At 41.0% G+C, this 23357-nt stretch overlaps 2 protein-coding genes across 2 annotated transcripts in view; one reads left to right on the top strand and one right to left on the bottom strand.

Moving 5' to 3' along the window:
* Positions 1-23357, top strand: part of LOC134204055 (uncharacterized) — a gene marked incomplete at its 3' end in the record, with an annotated part of 60726 nt that overhangs the window by 29276 nt on the left and 8093 nt on the right. Inside the window, exon 2 of the mRNA XM_062678879.1 lies at positions 22238-22428. Coding sequence (XP_062534863.1) covers positions 22328-22428 — 101 coding nt within the window. The remainder of the gene's footprint in view (positions 1-22237; positions 22429-23357) is intronic.
* On the bottom strand, positions 13310-16636 carry LOC134204054 (uncharacterized). The gene is made up of 4 exons (XM_062678878.1): positions 16283-16636; positions 15767-16233; positions 14167-15415; positions 13310-13321 (listed from the first exon to the last, which is right to left on the bottom strand). The coding sequence occupies exons 1-4, from the start codon at positions 16634-16636 to the stop codon at positions 13310-13312; spliced, it is 2082 nt and encodes a 693-aa protein (XP_062534862.1).

Genomic DNA, 23357 nt, shown 5'->3' on the forward strand with positions numbered 1-23357 from the left:
TTTGAGCAAATAATGATGTGTCCCACTGGCCGCCTCACTTCAGTTGTGATTGATGGTCTGATTATAATAAACGTCTATGGGCATTCAGGATCGCAAAACAATGCTGAAAGAGATCTTTTTCAGAATCTCATCTCCCCTCATTTGAGCAAAGGTCAACATATTCTGATAGGCGGTGACTTCAATTGTATACTGGATGGGGTAGACTGCAAAGGAAAAAGCAAACCCTACTGCAAAGGACTACGAAACCTGGTCAATCTGGTCAATTCAAGCTCGAGGATCTTGGGACCAAGAAGCGGGACTACACCTTCTTGAGAAACAATTCTGCCTCCAGATTAGATAGGTTCTATTGTGACAAAGATTTCGCGCACCAAGCTAAAAATTACAGCACAATGCCTGTCTCCTTTTCTGATCATCACGCAATTATTCTTACCGTCAATATAAGTAGTCAGGGGTGTAGCTCCATTAATGGGAAGAGGATATTGGAAAATAAATGGAGTTCTGCTAGCGGATGACAATACAGCAGAAGATTTCTCTAAAATCTACACAGAAATGAAGCAACGACGTAAGCATACGGACAACTTTTCAGAGTGGTGGTCCTATGACTTTAAAAACAAGGCAAAGAATTTCTACAAATCCAAAGCTTTCAAACTCAACCAAACCAACTCGATGAAGAAGGAAGGTCATTACAAACAACTCATGGATTTGATGCAGCAGCAGTCTGGCAGCATAGACGTACAGGAAAATATGAACTCCGTGAAGTCAGCGATTGTTGGAATCGAAGAGCAACGATTGTCTAGTCTGCGTAGCAAGGTGCAACCTTCTACGATGCTCGAGAGCGAAAAGTTAAGTATATACCAGGTATCTCGAATAGTTAAGAGTGGTCTAAGCTCATCAATACTGAAAATTGTCAGCCCGGATGGTAACAGCACCAAACAAGTAGTTTATGATCACTTCGAAAAGCAATTCTGCAAACCACAAAATCAACATAGGTCAGCTTGAGCAGCTCTGAATCACATCCGGAAATCCCTTACACACCAACAAGGAATCACCCTAACAACCCCGATACAAGAAGAGGAGTTACTGGCTACAATAAAGAACGCAACTAGAAAGAAATCCGGGGCTGGACGGTCTGACATATGAGTTCTACGAAAGGCACTTTGAGCTACTGAAGCTGGATCTTCTACATTTATTCAACGGATTCTTGGACGGTTCAATACCTATGCAGGAAAATTTTGCTAACGGCATAATTGTTCTGATTTTCAAATCAGGCAATCGCAATGATCTACAGAATTATCGGCCAATAAGTCTTCTTAACACCGATTATAAAATTCTAGCAAAAATATGTACAACAAGGCTGAAGGTGTGTATGGACCTGCTGATCGGAGAAGGTCAAACTGCTGGCTTGGAAGGGACACAGAATCTGGATAAAATAAGAACTGTAATCCTTTGAGCACAACAGAGCAAACGAATTAAATTTGCACTTCTCAGCTTGGACTTGCAAAAGCCTTTGATTCTGTGGATCATGAACGACTCTGGGAAACACTACAGAAATTCAACTTTCCTGGTCACTTCATAGCTTTCATCCGAAAGCTATATTCCAACAACGTCATCATCGCGGGTATTGGTGAATGGGGTTTTGACACCTTCGTTCAAAATACACCGTTCGGTACGACAAGGCTGTCCATTATCGATGCTGTTATTCTCACTATACGTGGAGCCACTGATCCGGCAATTATATGACTCAACGATGGGAATAATGATAGACGGAAAACTCTTGAAAATAATGGCCTACGCCGATGATCTGACATTAATAATTAGAAATGATCTTGAATTTGACTTAGTCATGTCTATTGTAACAGAATTCTCATTACTAGCAGCAATCAATATTAACTTTAAAAAATCGGGTTTTCTGCGATTCAATAATTGTAAGCTTGGCCCCCTCATAATTCAAGAAAAACATGAATTGAAAGTCTTAGGAATAATAAGTAAGGATATTTGGAAAATATGATCATATCAAATGTTGATACCCTGCTACATACTTTTACTGCTGCATGTCAGAGTCATAGTGCTAGAAATCTAAATTTATTTGAGAACGTCTGTATCTTGAAGACCTATCTACTCTCGAAACTATGGTATGTCTCACATGCTACCACCGAATAACTCGCATCTAGGTCAACTAAAAAGAAAACAGGCTATTTCCTGTGGAGTTCATATTTCTTCAAGGTTAATAGGGATCAATTATACCTCGACTATTACAAAGGGGTTTGAAGTTAATCGACCCAGAGAGTCAGTGTAGAGCATTATTCATAAGAAATGTACTTTTTGATTCCGGGAGAAAGATTACGCACTTTTTAGCGAAGAATAGCAACTCGAGTCGCCTGTCAATAAATTGTAAAAAATGGACTGATGATGCAAAAAAACTATCCAGTAATGCGTGCGTGGGCACTAATAGGAATTTATACAATTATCTCATAGATGAAATGGAAATCAAACCAAAAGTTCAAGTGAAGTTCCCCCATTTTTGGTGGGAATATATTTGGGAGAATATTAATCAACCCTTTTTAAGTTCAAGGACCAAGTCGATGCTGTACCTTATTTTCAATGATGTTATACCAAACAGAGTAAAAATGTTTAATTATACAAACAGAGTAGACAACAATCTTTGTGAAATATGCAACAAACCGGACACAACTATTCATAGAATTAAGAAGTGCACTCAATCCGGGATAGTGTGGAACTGGATCAAAAACATAGTAGATAAAAGGTTGAATTTGAAATTAGGAGAACTAGAAGAAATTTTGTATAACGGTATAACCCTAAAAAATCACAAAAAGAGTGCGGCACTATTTCTCGTTGCTGAAGCAATGGCATACAATACTGTACACTATAAAAACCCGAGCCTGTTCTCGTTCCAAAAAAATATCCGTGAACTAAGGTGGAACAATAAGGAAATGTTCAGTAAATATTTCAAAAAGTTTCTTAACATCTGTTAAATCGATAACTCACGTTAAGATGTCATACCGCATACATTGCTTCTTATTACCAATGATGTATTTGCTTCACATACATATTAGAGTTGTAGTTAGCAATATTTTAGAAATGATTAACTAATAAAAAGTTTAAAAAAAAAAAAAAAAAAAAAAAAAAAAAAACTAAATATCTTATCGTCCAGCCCAAACCTTTGTAGGGGAATGTGGCGAGACCATAATGCTAAAATAACTAAAAAAATAGCAAAAATTGTTCGAGCGAATATAAAAAAAATCATTTTGCCCTTATTAGAACAAACCAATAGCAAAATATTTGCAGAAAAGGAAATATCAAAATCACTTATGAATAACAAACTTTGTTATGATTACATAATGAGTTCCTTATTTGTATTTCCTTACAATAACATATAAATAACAAATTTTACTATTATAATAAAATGTCTTGTTAGGATGCTATTTTATGTTACTCATAAATAACAAAAGATTAACAAAACCTGATATCACAGCAAAATTTGTAAATATTACGTTATTTATTAGCTACTCACCTCTACCGGGATCCGAAACCGAGAATAAGTGCAATCACATATTACAGTTAGCCCTTGTGCAAGAATAATATGTTTCAAATGCTTGATAAGTCAATCCGTCATATGTGCTTTTTTCTACAACAGTAAGGCACATGTGACGGATGGGCAAATCAAGCCGTAAATTCATTGTACGGTCATAGGAATCGACTATAAACTAATTACCGTAAGCTATAAGGTAGGATTAACAACGGCTAGATAAGGACAAGATGCGTTCTTATTTTAAATATTTGTCCTGCTGCATGCCACTGTGCTTCGATATATTTCATTGAAAAAGTATTGTGCCTTGCGTTTACATTTACGAGTGCTCGCAAAACGCATTTTTATTAATTTGATAGCAATGGGTTGCCTCTTCATCTTATTTCCGCCTTCGCATTGCGATTTACTTTGATCATCTGCGTAAAGTAGCTACAAAAGATACAGCCACAACGTCAGCGCAAAGATCAATCCGTATTTTATATCGCAAAAATTTCAAAGAAGGTGATTGAGTCAGCGGGGCATCAAGAATCTTTGAGTATCTCGGTAAAGCTTATCACAAATGAATTAATACATCTGGTAATCCTTGCCGCATGTTCGTTCAACATCAGTGTATAAGCTGATCAGTCCGGCAAGAACTACTTAGGGGGCGCTTAAACGATCAGAGTTTGCCGCAAAAGCGAAGTGAAAAGTATCAGCATGGTAAATCATCATGACCGAGCGACGGCGTGTATTTATTGTAGCCAACAGGATAAGGTAAAATATAAATAAATTGGTAGTAAAATCTGCAAATAAAATAAGCATTCATCCCATCTAAAGTAGGCAGCTACACGAGAAAAGGCAGCGGCGAGGTGAAGAGGACAGATCTGATTCACATAAAAGAAACAAAAAGATCAGAAACATGTCTCAGCGTTCGTCGTAGGGAATAGCTAACCGCACGAACAGTGCCACTTTGGTGGAATGCAAAGCTGTTTCATATGATTCACAATGGCGTAGCTAAAAGGGGATGCGAAATGAAAACCTTAGATCATGCACCATAGTTCTCCTCGTTTTCAACAAATGAATTTCACATTCTTTTCTATCAAATGTTTGCTCTTTACATATCTAAAAATGCAAGGCTAGTATAAACAAATGAAATTTCCGCATGATACTTATCTTAGATTCTGATACCGCAGTTAAGGGCATCAGAAGCAAAAAGGTCTAAATGATAAATTCGAAAATCAATAGAACTTTCACCAAGACATCGCTAACTCTCTGAGCATCTTACCTTGAAGGGGCTCCAAAAGCTATATTTATACCCCCAGGTTATTTTAAAAAATAAAACCCTCGTTACACCAATGACAGATTGTCTATGCTAGTACCCGTCGTACAGACAGACGTAATAAGCTTTGATTTTATCGCAACGATTTTTGCCCAGCATGATCAGATTAAGCATGCCTTTGAACCATTTCGATATTCCTTCCTCAACGAGGCAAAATAAGCGAACATGGTCGAAGAAAAAAAATTCAATCGTCGGATCTAACGGCAGGTGTATTTATCCAATTAGAACGAAAGCGTTTAAAGCCCGAGACACCTTCGGGACAGAACCGTAATCGATTGGTTGCATTAATCATTGCTTTTCACACTATTGACGATGGTGGATGGGTTTGTTGTTTTGTTATTTCTTTTGCTGTTCTGATCTGCTTTCAACATTTCAACACAGCGTAACATTTGAATAAATAAGGTTGCTTGAAGCTTAATTATTTGGCATTCCAGAAAACATGTTGTACATAGTAATACGTTATACATTTTCCAATGATTTTTATATTGCTCTTCTTCCATCGTTATGGCAACCACCGACGCCAGAAAGGCAACTGTAAGGTGTGACACAAATTTAAGGCTCCCCCAGACCTAAGCGATTCCATCGCCGCGATGGCGACAACAAGTGCTGCTGAAACTTCATCGGATTCAGTACTACCGTCTCCGTATCGCGTTAGGTTGCATGTTAGGACATTCCGTGATTTTTTTTTTAAATTCGCTCTCCTGTATTAAGGACAATGATCAGTTTGGAAAGTTCTAGGACTAGGATCCTTCAAGGACGAACTTTTCAGAATCCAATGTTTTTCCACCTCGCGTTTTCAAGGGCACCTCTTTCAATACTGAGGCAACTGAGAACAACCATTTGATCGGAAAAAATCAAAGCGGTTTGATTTTGATTTGACCTGTTGGATGCGGACTCAAAGTTCGCTGAACATGTTTGAGCGTTTGTAGTGACGTCGCACAAACCCCCATATATTTTTTGATGATAGGTGTTCAAGTTAGGGCAGTGGTCGTTCGTGTGTGATATTGTTGGTCGAATAAATTGAGTTTTCGTGTCGCGGTTTGTAGAACATGGTCGATGCTTGACTAAAGGTGGGGTGGCGTCGATGTTGGTCCAACGTGATTGAACGTGTGTACGGTACGCAAGTTGACAGACAGACAAAATCATGAACGAACGTTCTCCCAGTCCCATTGCGTTTGGAGATGACTGAACACATGGTGGACCTGTCTTGAAACGGTGCACAGCGCAACAACTGCAGTAGATCTCATCCCTAAAGCCGTGCGGTAAGATGCGCGACTACAAAGCAAGACCATGCTGAGGGTGGCTGGGTTCGATTCCCGGCACCGGTCTAGGGAATTTTCGGATTGGAAATTGTCTCGACTTTCCTGGGCATAAAAGTATCATCGTGTTAGCCTCATGATATACGAATGCAAAAATGGTAACCTGGCTAAGAAACCTCGCAGTTAATAACTGTGGAAGTGCTTAATGAACACTAAGCTGCGAGGCGGCTCTGTCCCAGTGTGGGGATGTAATGCCAATAAGAAAGAAAATTACATGAAAATTCCGTACGTAGTTAACGTTTGCGCTTTTAAACAAAATTTCAAGATTGAGATAATTGATTTTTCGATTAATACTAGGTTTCAACCCCACTACCCTTAAATATACCATGCGGTACATGCATTGCACTAATTTTAAACCATTAAAATAAAATTAGAGTTTCCACTGTATCGAATTGACTTGCTGAATGTTGTTGAAATGTTCATATGAATAAAGCGAAACTGTTTGGACGTTCGATTCGCGTTCAAGTTAGCTGACTAGCCCAATTCGCTTAGCATTACTATTTTACAGTGTTCAGTGTTTAAATTTTTATCGGTCATATAAATTAAGCAAGTAATTTAATATGTTGGCGAACGTACGCGTCTCCCGAAAGTATAACCCAAATATAGACGGCACAACAAAAAAAATGGGTTTTGTTTGTTCACATGATCGTCGTTTCTGTCGTTTCTTCCACATATCTGTAGCGTATGCTAATTTAATGACAGTACGCGTGTGGGATGACGAATGAAAACATAATTTTCTATAAAACCAGTTTTCATTATTTTCATTATCGTTTTTGCATGCCTCACGTTGCTGTTTATCGATGTTTATGTTTTGCTCGTTCCTTCGTTCCGCAACTATGGCGATCCATTTTTTTATTGTTGATGGGATACGATATAGTGGGACCTTTTGTGGATCAGTCGGTTCAGATGTAAATATTTTCGGGCAAGATCGACATGGTAGCGGTGTGGTTCAAAAATCAGCAAAAATTGCAGGTTTGTGATAGTAATTACTGGAAAGGGTTCCTTTCCTATCACATGCTTAGCATCCGATAAAAAAGACTAATACTGCTTGTGATAAGACCCCGTGCCAACGTGAGTGGTGGAATTGAATAGGATAATACTTACTCGTCTCATGACAAGTAAGTTCTTAAAGTTCTTAATAATTTTCTCATCAGACTAGTACTGATTTTCAAATTGAAGAATCAACCAGTTTTATAAAAAACAAAATTGATTCGATAAGAGCCAGCTTATTAGGAAAGATCCATTAATTATGTAACGCAAAAAAAGTCAATTTCATCCCCCTATATCACACTTTTGGAGTGAATTATTTAAATTCGCACTTCACACTTCGGGCAACTCCCCCTACCCCTCTAAGCGTTATGTAATTTATGGGTGCTCATAAGCAACGTACTTTAGTTGTGTTTTTAACCGCAATAAACTTCCGAATTCGATCAAAAATGTCTTCCATATTTTCCAGAATATTTTTTTAATTTTTCAATTATTACATTTTGATTGCCTTTGACAGTTGGAGTTTCACTTTATGATAAAACAACAATTTTAGAATTCGCACTTCGTTGAGAGCAAGCGCTGCCCCATAAGACGTGTTATGTTATGGCGGAAACATGAGACTCAATATCAATCATTCCAATTTCTGTTTCGGCGATGTTAATCCCACAGTCTGTTTCGGGATTGTCTTGCGAATTAATCTAAGCTAATCTTTTCAATATTAATTGTGTGAAACTCGCATCTCGACGTTTTCACTAAGCAAATCAATGTCAAGCTGTTAAGATGCTTTGACAGATTTGATCATTTATATTCAAACATATTTTATGTCTTTGTCATGTGATTTAGTCATGGCTATACTCTGTATAAAGATATAACATACATAATTCTGCTATCCTTTATATTTTAAAGAAACTAAAACTATTGCGTTCCATTTAATAGCACTACTATGTAGATTGCAACTTTCCTGATACGAGTATTGGCCTGATTGTTGGATCGAAGAATTTATCGGTAAAGCAGTACTGTAATAATTATTTCGACCTGAACTAAATCATTTAATCATTTTCCATTTCTGGTGGTTGGTTTTCATTATTGAATCATAATTGTCATTTTTAACGAATGGATATTTCAGCACTGTGATAAAGAAGCAATAAAGTAGTGCAGCGGTTTTGCAACCTGGGGGTACCTTCGCTGGCCCCAGGGGGTACCTCGAACAAAAATGCGTAATAGCGGACGTTGAACAATTCCAAGCAAAACATATTGATAATAAAAATAAAATAAAAATGTTGAAGAACATGTTAAAAATATGCTTTTGAACTAAAATCTAGAATTTAATGGTTCAGAAGCCTCCGGTTGAGAGGCATGAAGGTTTTTTTTCCTAAAAGCTCAGTTGTTTCGTTATAAGAAGATTATAAGCATCCTTCTTTGTTTCCGCAAAGCCTCGAAGGCAGCTCGAAAGCTTCCTTTCACGAGGCTTGGAAGTCTGATTTCAAGAGGCTCAGAAGCCTCATTTCGAGAGGCTTGGGGGACTTCTTTCCAAAAGCCTGGGAGCCTCGTTTTAAAGGGCCTGGAAGCCTCGTTTTAAGAGGCGCTAAATCCTTCTTTCAAGAGGCCCGGAAGCCTCCTTTCAAGAGGCCCGGAAGCCTCCTTTCAAGAGGCCCGGAAGCCTCCTTTCAAGAGGCCCGGAAGCCTCCTTTCAAGAGGCCCGGAAGCCTCCTTTCAAGAGGCCCGGAAGCCTCCTTTCAAGAGGCCCGGAAGCCTCCTTTCAAGAGGCCCGGAAGCCTCCTTTCAAGAGGCCCGGAAGCCTCCTTTCAAGAGGCCCGGAAGCAAGGGGTGTCTCACTTAGGATAAATTTAATTAATCTGCCGAAAATCAATCAAGCAACCAAAGCGACTTTATTTCGATATGATTCGAAATAAACAAAAGTGAAATTGATGATTTTAGCAACGTAATGAATGGCCATATGTCAAATTGAACAATGACAGTGTCGGTAAACATAGTTCATTATTAGAAAATATTTGACATGAAAGTTTTGCAGAGGGAACCAAAAATTAACTTATTTTGGGCTACGCTTTGGGCTACGCTGGGCTGTCGCTACGCATAAAAATGATGATTTATTCATGCAAAAGCGCTACGTAATTAACGAACATTCAATTAAAATATCAAATTTATCTTTTCATATTTTATCTGAAATTGAAGGAAAATTCTAATAAACGGAATATTGTATTTTAGTTTCTTGGATTCTTGGAACTACAAAGCTCAGCTGTTGCATTACACACCAGAAGTAGAACTCATAGACCCAAAGCCGTGGTAGAAAACGTCGCCTGTAGAAGTGCGGAAACAAACAATGAATTCTTGCATAGCGACGTTTTAAAAAATACAGTATCCCAGTATTGAACATGAAAAATAGCTTAAAAATGTGGTCTCAGTTTATTCAGAAAACTTTAATACGCAGATTGTTCTGTAATTATGCAGCTTAGAGGCCGAGGCCAATAAAATATCATAGATGCAGGTAACAGTTTAGCTTCTGATATTTTTAATGCAATAAAATGCCCAACACTTGTATGTTTCTTCTATATCTTGGTAAACGATTGGGTCGTCCTTGTGTATAATTCTGCATGCATTACTGGCATTAATTATTCTGAAATAAGAAAATATTTCATTAATATATGGTAAACATAAATCACATCACACATCATGTCCAAGTTTTTCTGTTGATGGAATAATAAACAACTATTGATGTCATTGGTAACGTACAAAATAGCCCACGGTTGCTTAGACAAAAATCAATTCGGTGTCGTAGAAGACGTGTTGCAATTTTCATCAAACAGTACCAATGATTACCATTCACTTCAAATCGACTTTATTTCGATTTGAATTCGCTGCGATAGTTAGCAGTGAGACACCCCTTGCCCGGACGCCTCCTTCCAAGAGGCCCGGAAGCCTCCTTTCAAGAGGCGCGGAAGCCTCATTTCAAGAGGCCCGGAAGCCTCATTTCAAGAGGCCCGGAAGCCTCCTTTCAAGAGGCCCGGAAGCCTCCTTTCAAGAGGCCCGGAAGCCTCCTTTCAAGAGGCCCAGAAGCCTCCTTTCAAGAGGCCCGGGAGCCTCCTTTCAAGAGGCCCAGAAGCCTCCTTTCAAGAGGCCCGGAAGCCTCCTTTCAAGAGGCCCGGAAGCCTCCTTTCAAGAGGCCCGGAAGCCTCCTTTCAAGAGGCCCGGAAGCCTCCTTTCAAGAGGCCCGGAAGCCTCCTTTCAAGAGGCCCGGAAGCCTCCTTTCAAGAGGCCCGGAAGCCTCCTTTCAAGAGGCCCGGAAGCCTCCTGTTAGTTATAAAACTGTTCACTGGCCAGACTGAATCCACGGATCACTCGCGGAATAGCGCGTTTCGGAATTAGTCTTAAAACATCACTGTTTAACTTTACTGCGACACGACGAACAATTTATTAATTACGAACAACAAACTACATAACGTTCGAATATGAAGTGGACTGTATTTTACTTTCCGACCGACACGGGTGATATGCAAGAGCGAACTACAAATTCTATCAAGTGCTGCGATCACTGCGATCGACGCGACGGCAGTTAGCTGCCGAAGAGCTACCTATACTTTGACCTGACTCGATGACGATGAAACACACTCGTATTGTCTGTCTTGCTGCTGCCTATCTGATTGCCTAGTGAGGTGCATCTTGGGATGGAACATTCTAAATCTGTACGTAACATGCCGGCGGCCTTGAGTTCACTCAACACAAACTTAACTAACAATTGGACTAACATTCTAACTGACTAACATAACACAATATGTTCAGATGATTGATTGTAACAAACAGTAGTAATTCACATAATACAGAAATCTCGATCCTGTCGGGCAGCTCACTGATGACGATGTCCTAATCACGTAAACGATGAATCCGTGCACTGATGTCATACGTCTAGCAGAAATGGAATTCGCCACTGGAGACTCCGATGATGGACCGATCGAATCTGTTGAAGATAAACACGACTGTAATCCTAGACACGGACTTACAGAGGAGACACGTAACTTATGGTTCGGCCCCCTGGCGAAATGCGGACGGACTGTCCTAATGTTGCCAAAGTTGCCCCGTGGGGGCAATGAATACTCATCTGTTGTGCAGCTCCCTGCTGCCGGTGACACGATGAATTGAACTGATGAACCAACGACGCTTGAAAAATCTGGAACTAACATCCGATGGGGTAGGATCTGCGACTCTTGCACTTCAGTGGGCTAGTAGATACCGATGACTAGCGATGTACAGGTGAACAGGAGATCTGTCGAAGAATAAGAAGCGATTTGGATCCAGAACAAACACAAAAGCGGATCGACGTATCTTATAGATCGCCCCCGTGCCGTAGCGGTAATGCACCTCAAAATGCCGACAGTTGCCCCATATAGGGCGTACTTAACTTAGCCTTATGATGATCCAAAGCAGGAAACAAGAACAGAAGAAGTCTCACTGATCAAGTAGACGATTTGGCAGCGACGATGTCCGAAGCAGGTGCAGTTGATGGTCACATCCCTAGTGAAGGAAAGCAAAGCAGTAGGTTCCAACAGAATACTAAGAAGGGATGCACGTAACTTGAGGGTCGCCCCCAGACATCAACGGCGAAATAATTGCCGCCTGCTGCCTTAAGTGCCCCAACGGGGGCAGAAATACTTATTTTACTTGACGGACTTGACTACTGAGCGTGCTCGACTAGATGCTGATTGTCCCGGATGGGAAGTATACAAATCTTCTGGATACCTCTACGGAAAGTTCCATACTGCGTACGAACTGTAACTACTCGAATGATGTCATCGGCGCCTGGGTGGATCTCCGTCACTCGTCCCAAGTGCCACTGCAACGGAGGCAACTTGTCTTCTTTCAGTAGGACCATCGTTCCAATGTGCAAGTTGTCTCTTCTCCTCGTCCACTTGTTTCGGTTGTGAAGGTCCGACAAATAATCTGTTGACCATCTTTTCCACAAGACTTGACTAAACCGCTGAACTTGACTCCATCTACTCAACTGAATTCTTGTAATTTCCTCTAGGCAGGCAGCCAGGAATGCCTCAGTTCTAAAATCTGCTATCATCGCTAAATAGACCGCTGTAACTATTAGGCAGACGAATACGCATAGGTAAGACTCAACAGAAGCCATCTTGCGTGATGCTTGTCGGACGTTGAACGTATCACTAGACGGTAGTTCCTGCACTACATCTGCTATCAACGGCTTTTCCTCAAGCGTAATTGACTCCAACTGCTGCACTGTGCTGTCACTCATCTTCGGCCATGTATTGGAATCCTCTTGAAGCCACTTAGGTCCATTCCACCAAACAGAACTCTCGGCGAGCTGTAGTGGTGTAACGCCACGCGAAATAATGTCAGCCGGATTCTCAATTCCTGGTACATGGTTCCAAATACCTTGCAGATGGATCGCTCCTCCATACGCTTTCTCCGAGGCGTCACAGAATCCGTGTAGCTCACTTGAAATCACATTATCGTCGAATGCGATCCAGCGGGGAACGGAAACTGCATCCAGTCGATCCAACTTTGTCCGGAATTGTAGCCATTGTGACTGCAGATCTGCGCTCAACGGTTCATCCCAAGAATACTTCCTTTTCCAAAGCTCTTGGAGAAACATCTTCGCCTGCACAATCACTGGACCTGCTAATCCGTACGTATCGAACAAACGAGCGGAGTCAGAGAGAACGATATGTTGCGTAATAGGTAACGACTGCTTCCAGAGTGGCATTTCGAACCAGAACTTATCCGTAGCTGGCTCCCAACATAGTCCAAGGGTCTTCACCGTGGACGACGAATCGATGTCTAAAAGTTCTCGCTTGTCTCGCAAATAACTTGGAATTGCCTTTAAGATTGCTGGCTGATTAGAGTGCCACTTTCGGAGATTGAAACCAGCAGAACTCAGTAGCGAGGAAATATCGCGACAAAGGCTTTGTCCTTCCTTGACAGATTTCGCACCAGTTAGCATGTCATCGACATAGAAATTGCGCTTTACGACCTTGGCTGCTGCAGGCTACGCCTGTTCTCCTTCTTCGGCACACTTCTTCAGACTTCGACTTGCTAAGTACGAAAGAATCCTTTGCAATGGCTGATCTTGTTCGACTACGTTGATCATTCGATACATTTTCTCTACGTCAGCGACTATTAGGGTGGTTCAAAAAATCGATTTTGCTCCACAGTGCTTATCTGATTCTTTATTATGTTCTAAGTGCCCTCTGAAAATTTGAGCTCATTTGAATTAAAACTGATTTAGCACAAGCCGTTTCAAGTTTGCATGCAAATTAGTATGGGGAAATTTATTTTTTCATTGTACTGTTAATGACGCTTCCCCATTAGGCGCAGGTTAAAAGAAAACCTACATAGCTAAAAGGAATACTCAACAGCTTTCACCCAGTGAAAACCGCATCTTAATTAATCTTTCCAATAATTAGTAATCGAATTTAATCTATACCGTGGTTTTCTGGAGCTAATTGCATAACTCCTCAACAGGCAACATTGTTGCTCGTGGCGCGAAAGATAGCACACACAAATTCAGGCTACTATGTTGTACTGCACATTTCAGTGATGCCCTCAAAGAAGTTTAACAATCATGACTAAAGATTTGCATCCTGTCTTAAAATCGATTACTAATTATTGGGGCAATTAATCAACATGCGGTTTCCGTTGGGTGAAAGCTGCTGAGTATTCCTTCTAGCTATGTAGGTTTTCTTTTAACCTGCGCTCAATGGGGAAGCGTCATTAACAGTATAATGAAAAAATAAATTTCCCCATACTAATTTGCATGCAAACTTGAAACGGCTTGTGCTAAGTCAGTTTTAATCCAAATGAGCTCAAATTTTCAGGGGACACTCAGAACATGATAAAGAATCAGATTAGCACTGTGGAGCAAAACCGATTTTTTGAACCACCCTAGCGACTATAGCGTACTTCTGGAGGCGGAAACGAAGAAGTATTGACAGCAAATCGTCTTGGACCACCGGTCCTACCATCAGTGTGTCGTTCAGGGAAACTCCAGAATCTGTAGCACATGAGGCGTCAAAAACAACTCTGAGCTTCGTTGTCGTACTGTCCGGTTTCATGACTGCATGGTGTGGCAAATAATAGCTGTGGATAGGTTCTTCCTCCTCCTTACGTACTTCTCGCATATGGCCCATCAGTAAATACTCGTGGATGAATTCAGTATAGAGAGCCTTCATTTCTGGATTTGCAGTTAGACGGCGCTCCAAGCCCATGAACCGTTTGGTTGTTATCTCCTTCGACCTTCCCAAATGTTCCATCATGAACTGCTTCTTCGGTAGCACCACTCGAAATTTTCCATCAGCGTCTCTCGTTGTCGTCTGCTCGAAAATCGATTCACACGTAGATTCTTCGACGGAAAGACAGCTCTTCGTTCGGCATGACTCCAAGTCCCAAAAACGTGCTAACTGCTCGTGTATCTCTTCTGTGGTGACTGAGGCTGTAACAGCGCTGAACGTGGTGACTGGACTATCAGTTATTTCTCCAGCAACTATCCAACCCAGTTCGGTGTTTCGTAAAATCGGACCAGAATCCGATAGTTTCAACTGCTCACTCAGCAGCAACTCGTAGAAAACTGATACGCCAAGGACTGCATCTATCGCACTGGATTCGTGGAACCTTGGATCAGCTAGGCAGATGTCTGATGGCAGCTTCCAGGAACTGATGTCAATAGTTGTCTGCGGCAGATTCACAGTAATTCGAGGCAACACATAAAATTTCACATCCTTGGTTTCGAATGAAGAATAACGTGACAGGATCCTCGCTAACACCGATTGTTTCGACACTGTCATAGAATCACCAACACCTTTCACAGGCAAGTTCTCGTGTGAACGCTTGAAATTCAACCTTTGAGACAGGTTCTCTGTTATCATGCATATTTGAGAACCGTTATCCAGCAATGCACGAGCGATGACCGTATTTCCGAAGCGATCGGCGAGTTTCACGAGAGCGGTTGACAAAAGTGTGGTGCTTCGCTGGCTACGAGCATTGTGTGAGGTAGCAGTGTGGTGAGAAATAGTTGGTGTTTTTGTGGGAGGTGGCTGTCGTGTATGTGGTGGAGTGGTGGTTTGGACGGGTGTTTGTGGAGATATTTGAGTATTATTCATCCGGGATATATGCGATTGCGAATGCTGTACTGACTGTTGACGAGACTGAGATTGAGCGTTTGAGTTCGCGACTTGAGGCCTGTTTGGGATGCTCGACGTTTGGTTCTGCGTGCTAGAAGCGGATGGGTAATACGGATGCAAAAGATGGTGATGACGTTGTCCACACTTTGCACAGGTACGTCTCGAACAATCTGCTACAAAATGTCCAGAACACAAGCAATTCAAGCAAAGTCCAAGTCTTCGGATCAACAATTTTCGGTCGATCACTCTCATTTTGTCAAAACGACGACACTGTTCGATGCTATGCGGTCCACCATTGCAGACTGGACAATTACATGAAGCAGAAACAAGCGTGTGAACTGCTGAACTCTTGAATGATCTTCTTTGATCACTTGAACTGCGGGCTGACGTAGAATGCAGAATTGCGCAATGCTTCTCCAGAAATTCAATCGTAGCATCATACTGAGGAATATTCTTCGAACTGTGATGAATTTCCCATTGGCGAAGGCTGTTGGATATAGCTTCCGCGACAACATGAATGCTAGAATTCCAGTTCTCAGTGTTTTCTCCCAACTTTTCCAACTGCTGAAGATTGACCTTGAACGTCATCAGGACGGTATTCAGGGCATCAAACGACTCCGACTTCATCACTGGAACAGAAAACAGCGCCTTCAGATGTTCGTGTGCTATCAGCTTATGATTCTCATATTTCGCCTCGAGAATATTCCACGCAATGTTGTAGGTGGCAGCACTCACCTGAACTTGGTTGATCTGAAGTAATGCTTCATCTCTCAAAGATGCTCGCAAGTAATTAAACTTGTCGATTGGACTCAAATCACCGTTGTCGTGAATCAACGATTTGAAATTATCGCGGAAAGTGATCCAATCTTGCAGCTTTCCGCAAAACGATGGAAGCTTCAGCTCCGGATACTTCAACCGGGAAGGTTGGCAGGCAGCTTGACGTTCAGGGAATCTCTACTTTCGTTCTAGGGCGTTTAGCAAGCAACGCTGACTTCAAACGAAAATACGAATTTTCAAAATTCTTGTATGTTTGCACACTGTCACCGCCGACGGGAGCATTCTTCGCGCTATCAACACCATCGTCATCAGCTGCACTTTCAAACTCTTCGCTGGTTTCGTCTAGAAGCACATCAATGTTCACCCTAATGATACAGAACCGATCAAAAATTTCATCTAGTTTCACTAAACGTAATTCAACCATATCACTGTCACGAACTGCATCAAAATTATCCACAAAATCTTTCACATTCGCCAAAGCTGCGTTCAACTGATTCTCCTCTTTCTCCAGTTGCCTCAAATTGGACTTCGGCATTCTGAATAGCACAAAGATCACACTTCACTAGCACTGAACCACGACCGAGACCTCAAGCGAAACGGATTGACAGAATTGACAGCTCAATTATCAACCACTAACTGTGGGAATTAGTCAAATGGCAAATCGCAAATGTGCCGAACTAAATAGTCAACCGGAGAACTCAAAATTGTTTCTCCAAAATTCCACAAATAAAATTCAATTTGTCCAAACCCGCACCACAGTGCGGTAACAGAGCGCTTGCAAATTTAACTCAAGACAATGCGCTTCTATTTGGCTAGCGTCACATGCAGACCACGCTGAGCCCAAGCCTCCTCAACCACACATTCACACACACTCTACTTAGCTGAATTTAGATGGTTGATCCTTCGGGGTATCCAAAATGTCGAAATGCAGCATCAAAATCCAATATTCAGCATCAGTTGTGAAGAACGTTGATTCCAAACTGCATACACGGCCTCACAGGATATTTTAAATCACTTTCGCTAACTGCTATCCATTGGCAGTAATTAATTTGCTCACTAGCAGAAGACGGGTATCGATTCCGCACAATGGATCAGAGCACACTTTGCACTCCGCATACAATTTTACAAGTTCACTTTTTCACGCGCAATAACGACGGACAATGGGTCGGACACACAATTAACCCAAGCCACGCGCACTATTCACCAAGACGTGGTCCCGCGGATTGATCTTATCCGGCTCGATCAGGACCAAAAATGTTAGTTATAAAACCTTTTTCACTGGCCAGACTGAATCCACGGATCACTCGCGGAATAGCGCGTTTCGGAATTAGTCTTAAAACATCACTGTTTAACTTTACTGCGACACGACGAATAATTTATTAATTACGAACAACAAACTACATAAAGTTCAATTATAAAGTGGACTGTATTTTACTTTCCGACCGACACGGGTGATATGCAAGAGCGAACTAAAAATTCTAATATGTGCTGCGATCGCTGCGATCGACGCGACGGCAGTTAGCTGCCGAAGAGCTACCTATACTTTGACCTGACTCGATGACGATGAAACACACTCGTATTGTCTGTCTTGCTGCTGCCTATCTGATTGCCTAGTGAGGTGCATCTTGGGATGGAACATTCTAAATCTGTACGTAACACCTCCTTTCAAGAGGCCCGGAAGCCTCCTTTCAAGAGGCCCGGAAGCCTCCTTTCAAGAGGCCCGGAAGCCTCCTTTCAAGAGGCCCGGAAGCCTCCTTTCAAGAGGCCCGGAAGCCTCCTTTCAAGAGGCCCGGAAGCCTCCTTTCAAGAGGCCCGAAAGCCTCCTTTCAAATGGCCCGGAAGCATCCTTTAAAGAGGCTCGAAAGGCTCCCTTCAAGAGACCCGGAAGCCTCCCTTAAAGAGGTTTCTTAAAGTGGCCCGGAAGCCTATTTTCAATAAGCTAGTTTAAGAGGATCGAAAGCCTTCTTTCAAAAAGTTTGGCAGGCTCCTTTCAAGAGGCTCGGAGAGCTCCTATCAAGAGGCTCAGAAACCTCCTTTCAAGTGGTTCGGAAGCCTCCATTCAAGAGGCTCATAAACCTCCCTTCAAGAGGCGCAGAAGCCTACTTTGAAGTGATTCAGAAGCCTCCAGTACTGATAAAAGTCCTGTAGGAAGTTTGATGGTTAAACTTAATGTGAATTGGAAAGTTGCACAGAATGATAAAAATTTCAGCCTACTTTATGGAGAGCCATATATCCCTTCAGCTTTCTCGTCCATATGTCTTATGAGTTACGCTTATTTTTATTTACAGCAAAAAATGGGGGGTACTTACCTCAATTAGTGCAAGGGTTCGAAGGGGTACCTCTCATGAAAAAGGTTGAGAACCGTAGCATAGTTGATCACTATTGAATATAATCACGATAAGTCATAGCGTTCAAAAATTATGGGGACAACGCTGTGTTGAACCATATAAGTTTGGTTGGTTGATTCGAATCTAAGGATTCAATCAAGAAACATGACATTCTTTGCATTAAGCTTTTTGTATCAAATCTCGCATACAAACCGCTCAGAGAATGTTATATTTGTTACGTCAACTTTGCATTCCCAAACAAACATCAGAAGCTTATACAGCGCTTAACCAACCAAAAAATAGTCTTTTTCAGTTAGAAAACTAGATTATTCAGCTAGAATTGTTTGTTGGGTTAAATCGGTTTGTTTGGTTTCGATCAAGACATCTAAACGACTCTCGTTAGCTCCACCAGCAACAAATATATGCATCGTGTACAGCAGTATAGCTTCGACTTACACAATCTTCCCGAATCCGTCCAACTTGATGACGGACAAGGACGCAGACAAGCATAGTGCCAATTCCGATATCTCTATTGCCCTTCTACTTGTGTTATATGATAATTATCCCATCACATAGCACAGAACGAGGATTATAAGGGCCGAGGTACCCAGCATCAAATGGAGTAATGCACACGTAAACGTGTGCACGACTACATTTGATGCTGGGTACCTTGCGCGTACGCGGCGTGCACGCAGCTTTAAAAAACGCTACGTGGGCATCGGCCCTAATAGTCTTCTATCACTGCTTCTCTCATAGTGCTCGGCTTGGTGTGGAATGCTTAGGTTCAATTCTCGTCTTCGGCCAAATTATTTTGTAAGCAAAATAAGGTTGGCGAAGTATGTATAAAGCATCGTTCCTTGACGGAAGTTTAAAAAAAGATTCTTTGTATAGACACAAACACATATCTAGTTATTTTTTCTCGTGACCAGAGACCTAATGCAATGGCTTGCTATATTGACTTCATGCAATCTGTGCATGCACAGTTTAAAATTCTGAAAATTACTCGCCATGGAAATATTTAAACGCATATTTTTGTGTTCAATAACCTCTAATTTTACAACCAACAATATTGAATACAGTATGTCATAGTAACGACGACCTGTAATTTTAAAAAGTGATGAAAAAATGAGTCGAATCGAACGGAGCCTTTTATAATTTATGAAGTTTCACAGGGGGATAGAACAAAAATTTAATTTAATCCAGAATATGTCAATGTATGTCAAACTGTATACTTATTGATAATTTAGCTGAATGTTTCTGTTGATCCTCACCAATCAACTGATACATCTATATTTATTTGAGGTTTACAAAGCATCCCATCGCTTCCCGTATTCAATATGATGGCGTATTTTGTGTGAATGTAATGCTATTCGATTAGGCTGTCAGGGGTCCTATTTTTGCAATCACTGCTGTCATCGTGTTTTATATGTCAATTAATTATTATAGAGAGAAGTCGGAAATGATTATTTCTTCAGCACATCTCAAGTCATACCGCACTCTGTGGATTGCTATGGAAATCCGCTCAACTGAAGTGACGAAGCCGTGGTCATGGGGCGTTGCAATTTACGATCATTAGTGCTGTTGTCGAGCTCCAGATGCATATCGAAACCGAAGCGTGGTCAGACTATGAATGACTTCTTGCGATGGGAAATGAGCTTTCTGTAAGTCATGTTCATAATCACATAGTGCATACATAATATAATATGCAAATTTAGAAAAATTATGACTTTTCGAATTGCGCTGTGTCATTGGAAGCGCGGACCCTAGAGACGTGAGCATCAATTGCGGCCCTTTTTAAACATTGAAGCACAGACATACAGATATAACAGTTTGAACGATACGGATTTTTGATTTTCATATTGCTCAACATTACTTCTTCTTCTTCTTTTTTTTATTGGCATTATATTCCCCGCTGGGACATTGTCGCCTAGCAGCTTAGTGTTCATACAGCACTTCCACAGTTATTAACTGCGAGATTTCAAAGCCATGTTGTCATGTATGCATTCTTATATCATGAGGCTAACACGATGGTACTTTTATCCACAGGGAAGTCGAGAAAATGTCCAACCCGAAAAATTTCCTAGACCGCGGGAATCGAACCCAGTCAGCTTCAACATGGTCTTAATGTTTAGCAGCGCATCTTACTGCACGACTAAGGAAGCCCCTGCTTCACGCGGGACATGGTATACGAAAAGTATTCAATTCGAAGCATCTTGTATATTCAAGTTAATTAGGTCTGTTTGTCTGTTAAAGCTCTACTTTTTTGCAGCGCGCGAACATCAAACTCAATGAATGTTGCTTTAATTGAAATAAATGGCAGCAGTGCCTTTTTGCTGGACTTGTTGAATAGTGTTGAACATCTAATGAATTACACTTCTCATCATTTATTATATTAAATGTTTCTGTTATTTCAATATGGTGATTGATTGGTAGTCATTTATGTACGTTCGTGTAATGAAATGTTTATCCTCACTTAAGTTACAGCTTTTGTGGTGTTTACAAAACATTGCCGGTGTCCTGCGCTCCTCCTACGTGATTTCGAGTCTACAAGCGTTACACGGATCATCGTATAATCAGTTTCGCCGGAATACCGACATTATCAGCTACATCTCGTTCTAACGTTGCCAACTGTGAAAATAGAATCAGTAGTAGAATGATAGTCCAGTTTGAAACATTACTATCCAGCTTTTAAGGATCGGTAAAGGTGACTTTTGTTTAGGTTAAAAATCTTTGTCCTTAGATTAAATATAAATTTCCTTCCATTTCTGGGGGAGAAACTGCAAGAAAGGAGTTTCTGACCTTCAGAAGTCGTAAGAATGAGTATAGGTATACAAAAAAAAATAAGCACACTTACAAGCCGTCATAACTAAAAGCGGAAAACGCACTATGTTACAGCTGAGAGGTACGATTCCACTCCTGCCTTGCTCGGCAAACATCTGACAAAGAACTGTCATTAAACTGTCGGCCTCGATTTAGCAGTTTCATTTTTCAATTACTCTAAAATAACCGTAGGAGGTAAGCGCAACTTAGTATAGAAATAGACACACCACCATTCTCAACCGCCTGTGGTCGCTATTCTTCCGAGGAAAACTCAAAGTGCGCACCCAGGCTTTCAGTTGTTGAATTTCGCAAAATAAATTAATAAAACTGGACATCGCAATGCAAAACAAACGAACAACATGAAATTACCTCCTCGGTACCGGCGTACGCTCGGCGGTAGTGCATAGTACACAATCAGCGCACCGCAATGCAGATATGATCTGCTCTGGGAGGAACCTGCGTGCATTCTGTCGTGTCGTCTAACTTGGCATTCACGACGTTAAAACCGTACAGCGGCATTCGGTTGTAATCTTCGTTCAAGGTTTGGCCGCTTGGATATTTGTTTTCGTCATGTCTGTCTACTCTTACTGGGATAGCGCACTCGTTCTTGGCATTTGAGAGTAATTCCCTTAATCAATTATGAGACGATTGTTAGCCGTCCGTGGTATCTTTTCTGGAAAATTAAAGTAACGCCTATTGACGAACATGATGGATGAATACTTCACGTGTTTTAACTACGTCCAACAGCCGAAGGTTGATGTGTAAGCGTATTATTTTTTAGTAAAATATCAAGCTAATCAGTCGAGGAACTACCAGGTTTGTTTTCCGATAGGGTTTACTTTTTATTTAAATTAAGGTTTCTGCTTTGATAACAACTCATTATAGGTTGATTGTAAATCTAACAATTTAAATCTTTCATTAAGTAATTAATAAGTTTTTTTGCTTTTCACGATGTCGTTTTCAATGCTATTTTTCCTCTTATTTTGCAGATTATAATTCCACCATCAGTTCCCCAGTCGCTCAATGTGTTCTACTCGAGAAAATGATCCAGATGAAGCAAGTAACCAGTGTTACGAAAAATGAGCGACCAATCCAATCCGCAAGAAGTGACACGCAATGTTAAAACTTTGCCGCCGAGCTGTCAAAAGCTCGCTCTTGGAATGCAACAACGATGGAACAGGTATTTAAAAGTTATATTTTCATTTAAAAATTAGACCAGTCAAGCCTTATTCCCAATAGACAGAAAATTCTTACATAACACAGGGTGTCTACTCGAAATCCGGGAAAAAATCCCTGAGTTTTCCAGGTTTTTCCAGGTTCTAAAATCGCCAGAGGTGAACCAGCCAAGGGCTGATAGCCTCTTTAATAAAGAAGAAAAAAAAAGAGGTTCTAAAATCATATGCAAAGATCAGTCTCGGCAAGTCAGAAATTGGAAATATATGCGGGTATATGTATCTTACCTCCATCTTTATAATACTCGTTTGAATGCAGAAAACTTTGGAGAATTCTAATTGTTTTCGACTCTAACTCAAAGGGATTATTTCCACTACTTTAAGTTCTTGCTCCTGCTGGATTCAGTCAACATCTGAACACAAAATATTAGCTTTATCCTGCTTCATTGAAAGAAAACTGTTGGTAGCCAAATAGAAAGCTTTTAGTTACACTTTCAGGAGCAAATGTTTCCTTTGCACTTGTATCAGGTCGCGATGCGCTTGTTTTCGTGGCTTGTAAAGATTGTAAGAGACTTATGCCTCTCTGTGTTGTGTATCGTCTTTATTTTTTTCAATTGTACTCTTCAAACTCTGCGTTTACTTCTTTGATCGGATGATATGAAGAGCTTTTCTTGTAATACCTCGAATTATCTTGTTTATCAACTTCAGCGGCCATTTCATTCCACCATCTCTTGACATCTATATCACCCGAGTCCAGGGCCGGATGTAGGCGGAAGGGCGACTCGGGCCGACAGCTTGTGGGGCCCCGAAGTGTACGAAAAAAGGGTTGGTTTTGGTACATAAGATTTGTAGGGGGCCTGGGCCACGGCCCCAACTATCCCCCCTCCCTAAATCCGGCCCTTTCCGAGTCACTTTTCAAGACTTTTTCAGCTTCGGA

This window comes from Armigeres subalbatus, unplaced genomic scaffold, assembly GCF_024139115.2.
Source record: "Armigeres subalbatus isolate Guangzhou_Male unplaced genomic scaffold, GZ_Asu_2 Contig377, whole genome shotgun sequence".
Classification (NCBI taxonomy): Eukaryota; Metazoa; Arthropoda; class Insecta; order Diptera; family Culicidae; genus Armigeres; species Armigeres subalbatus.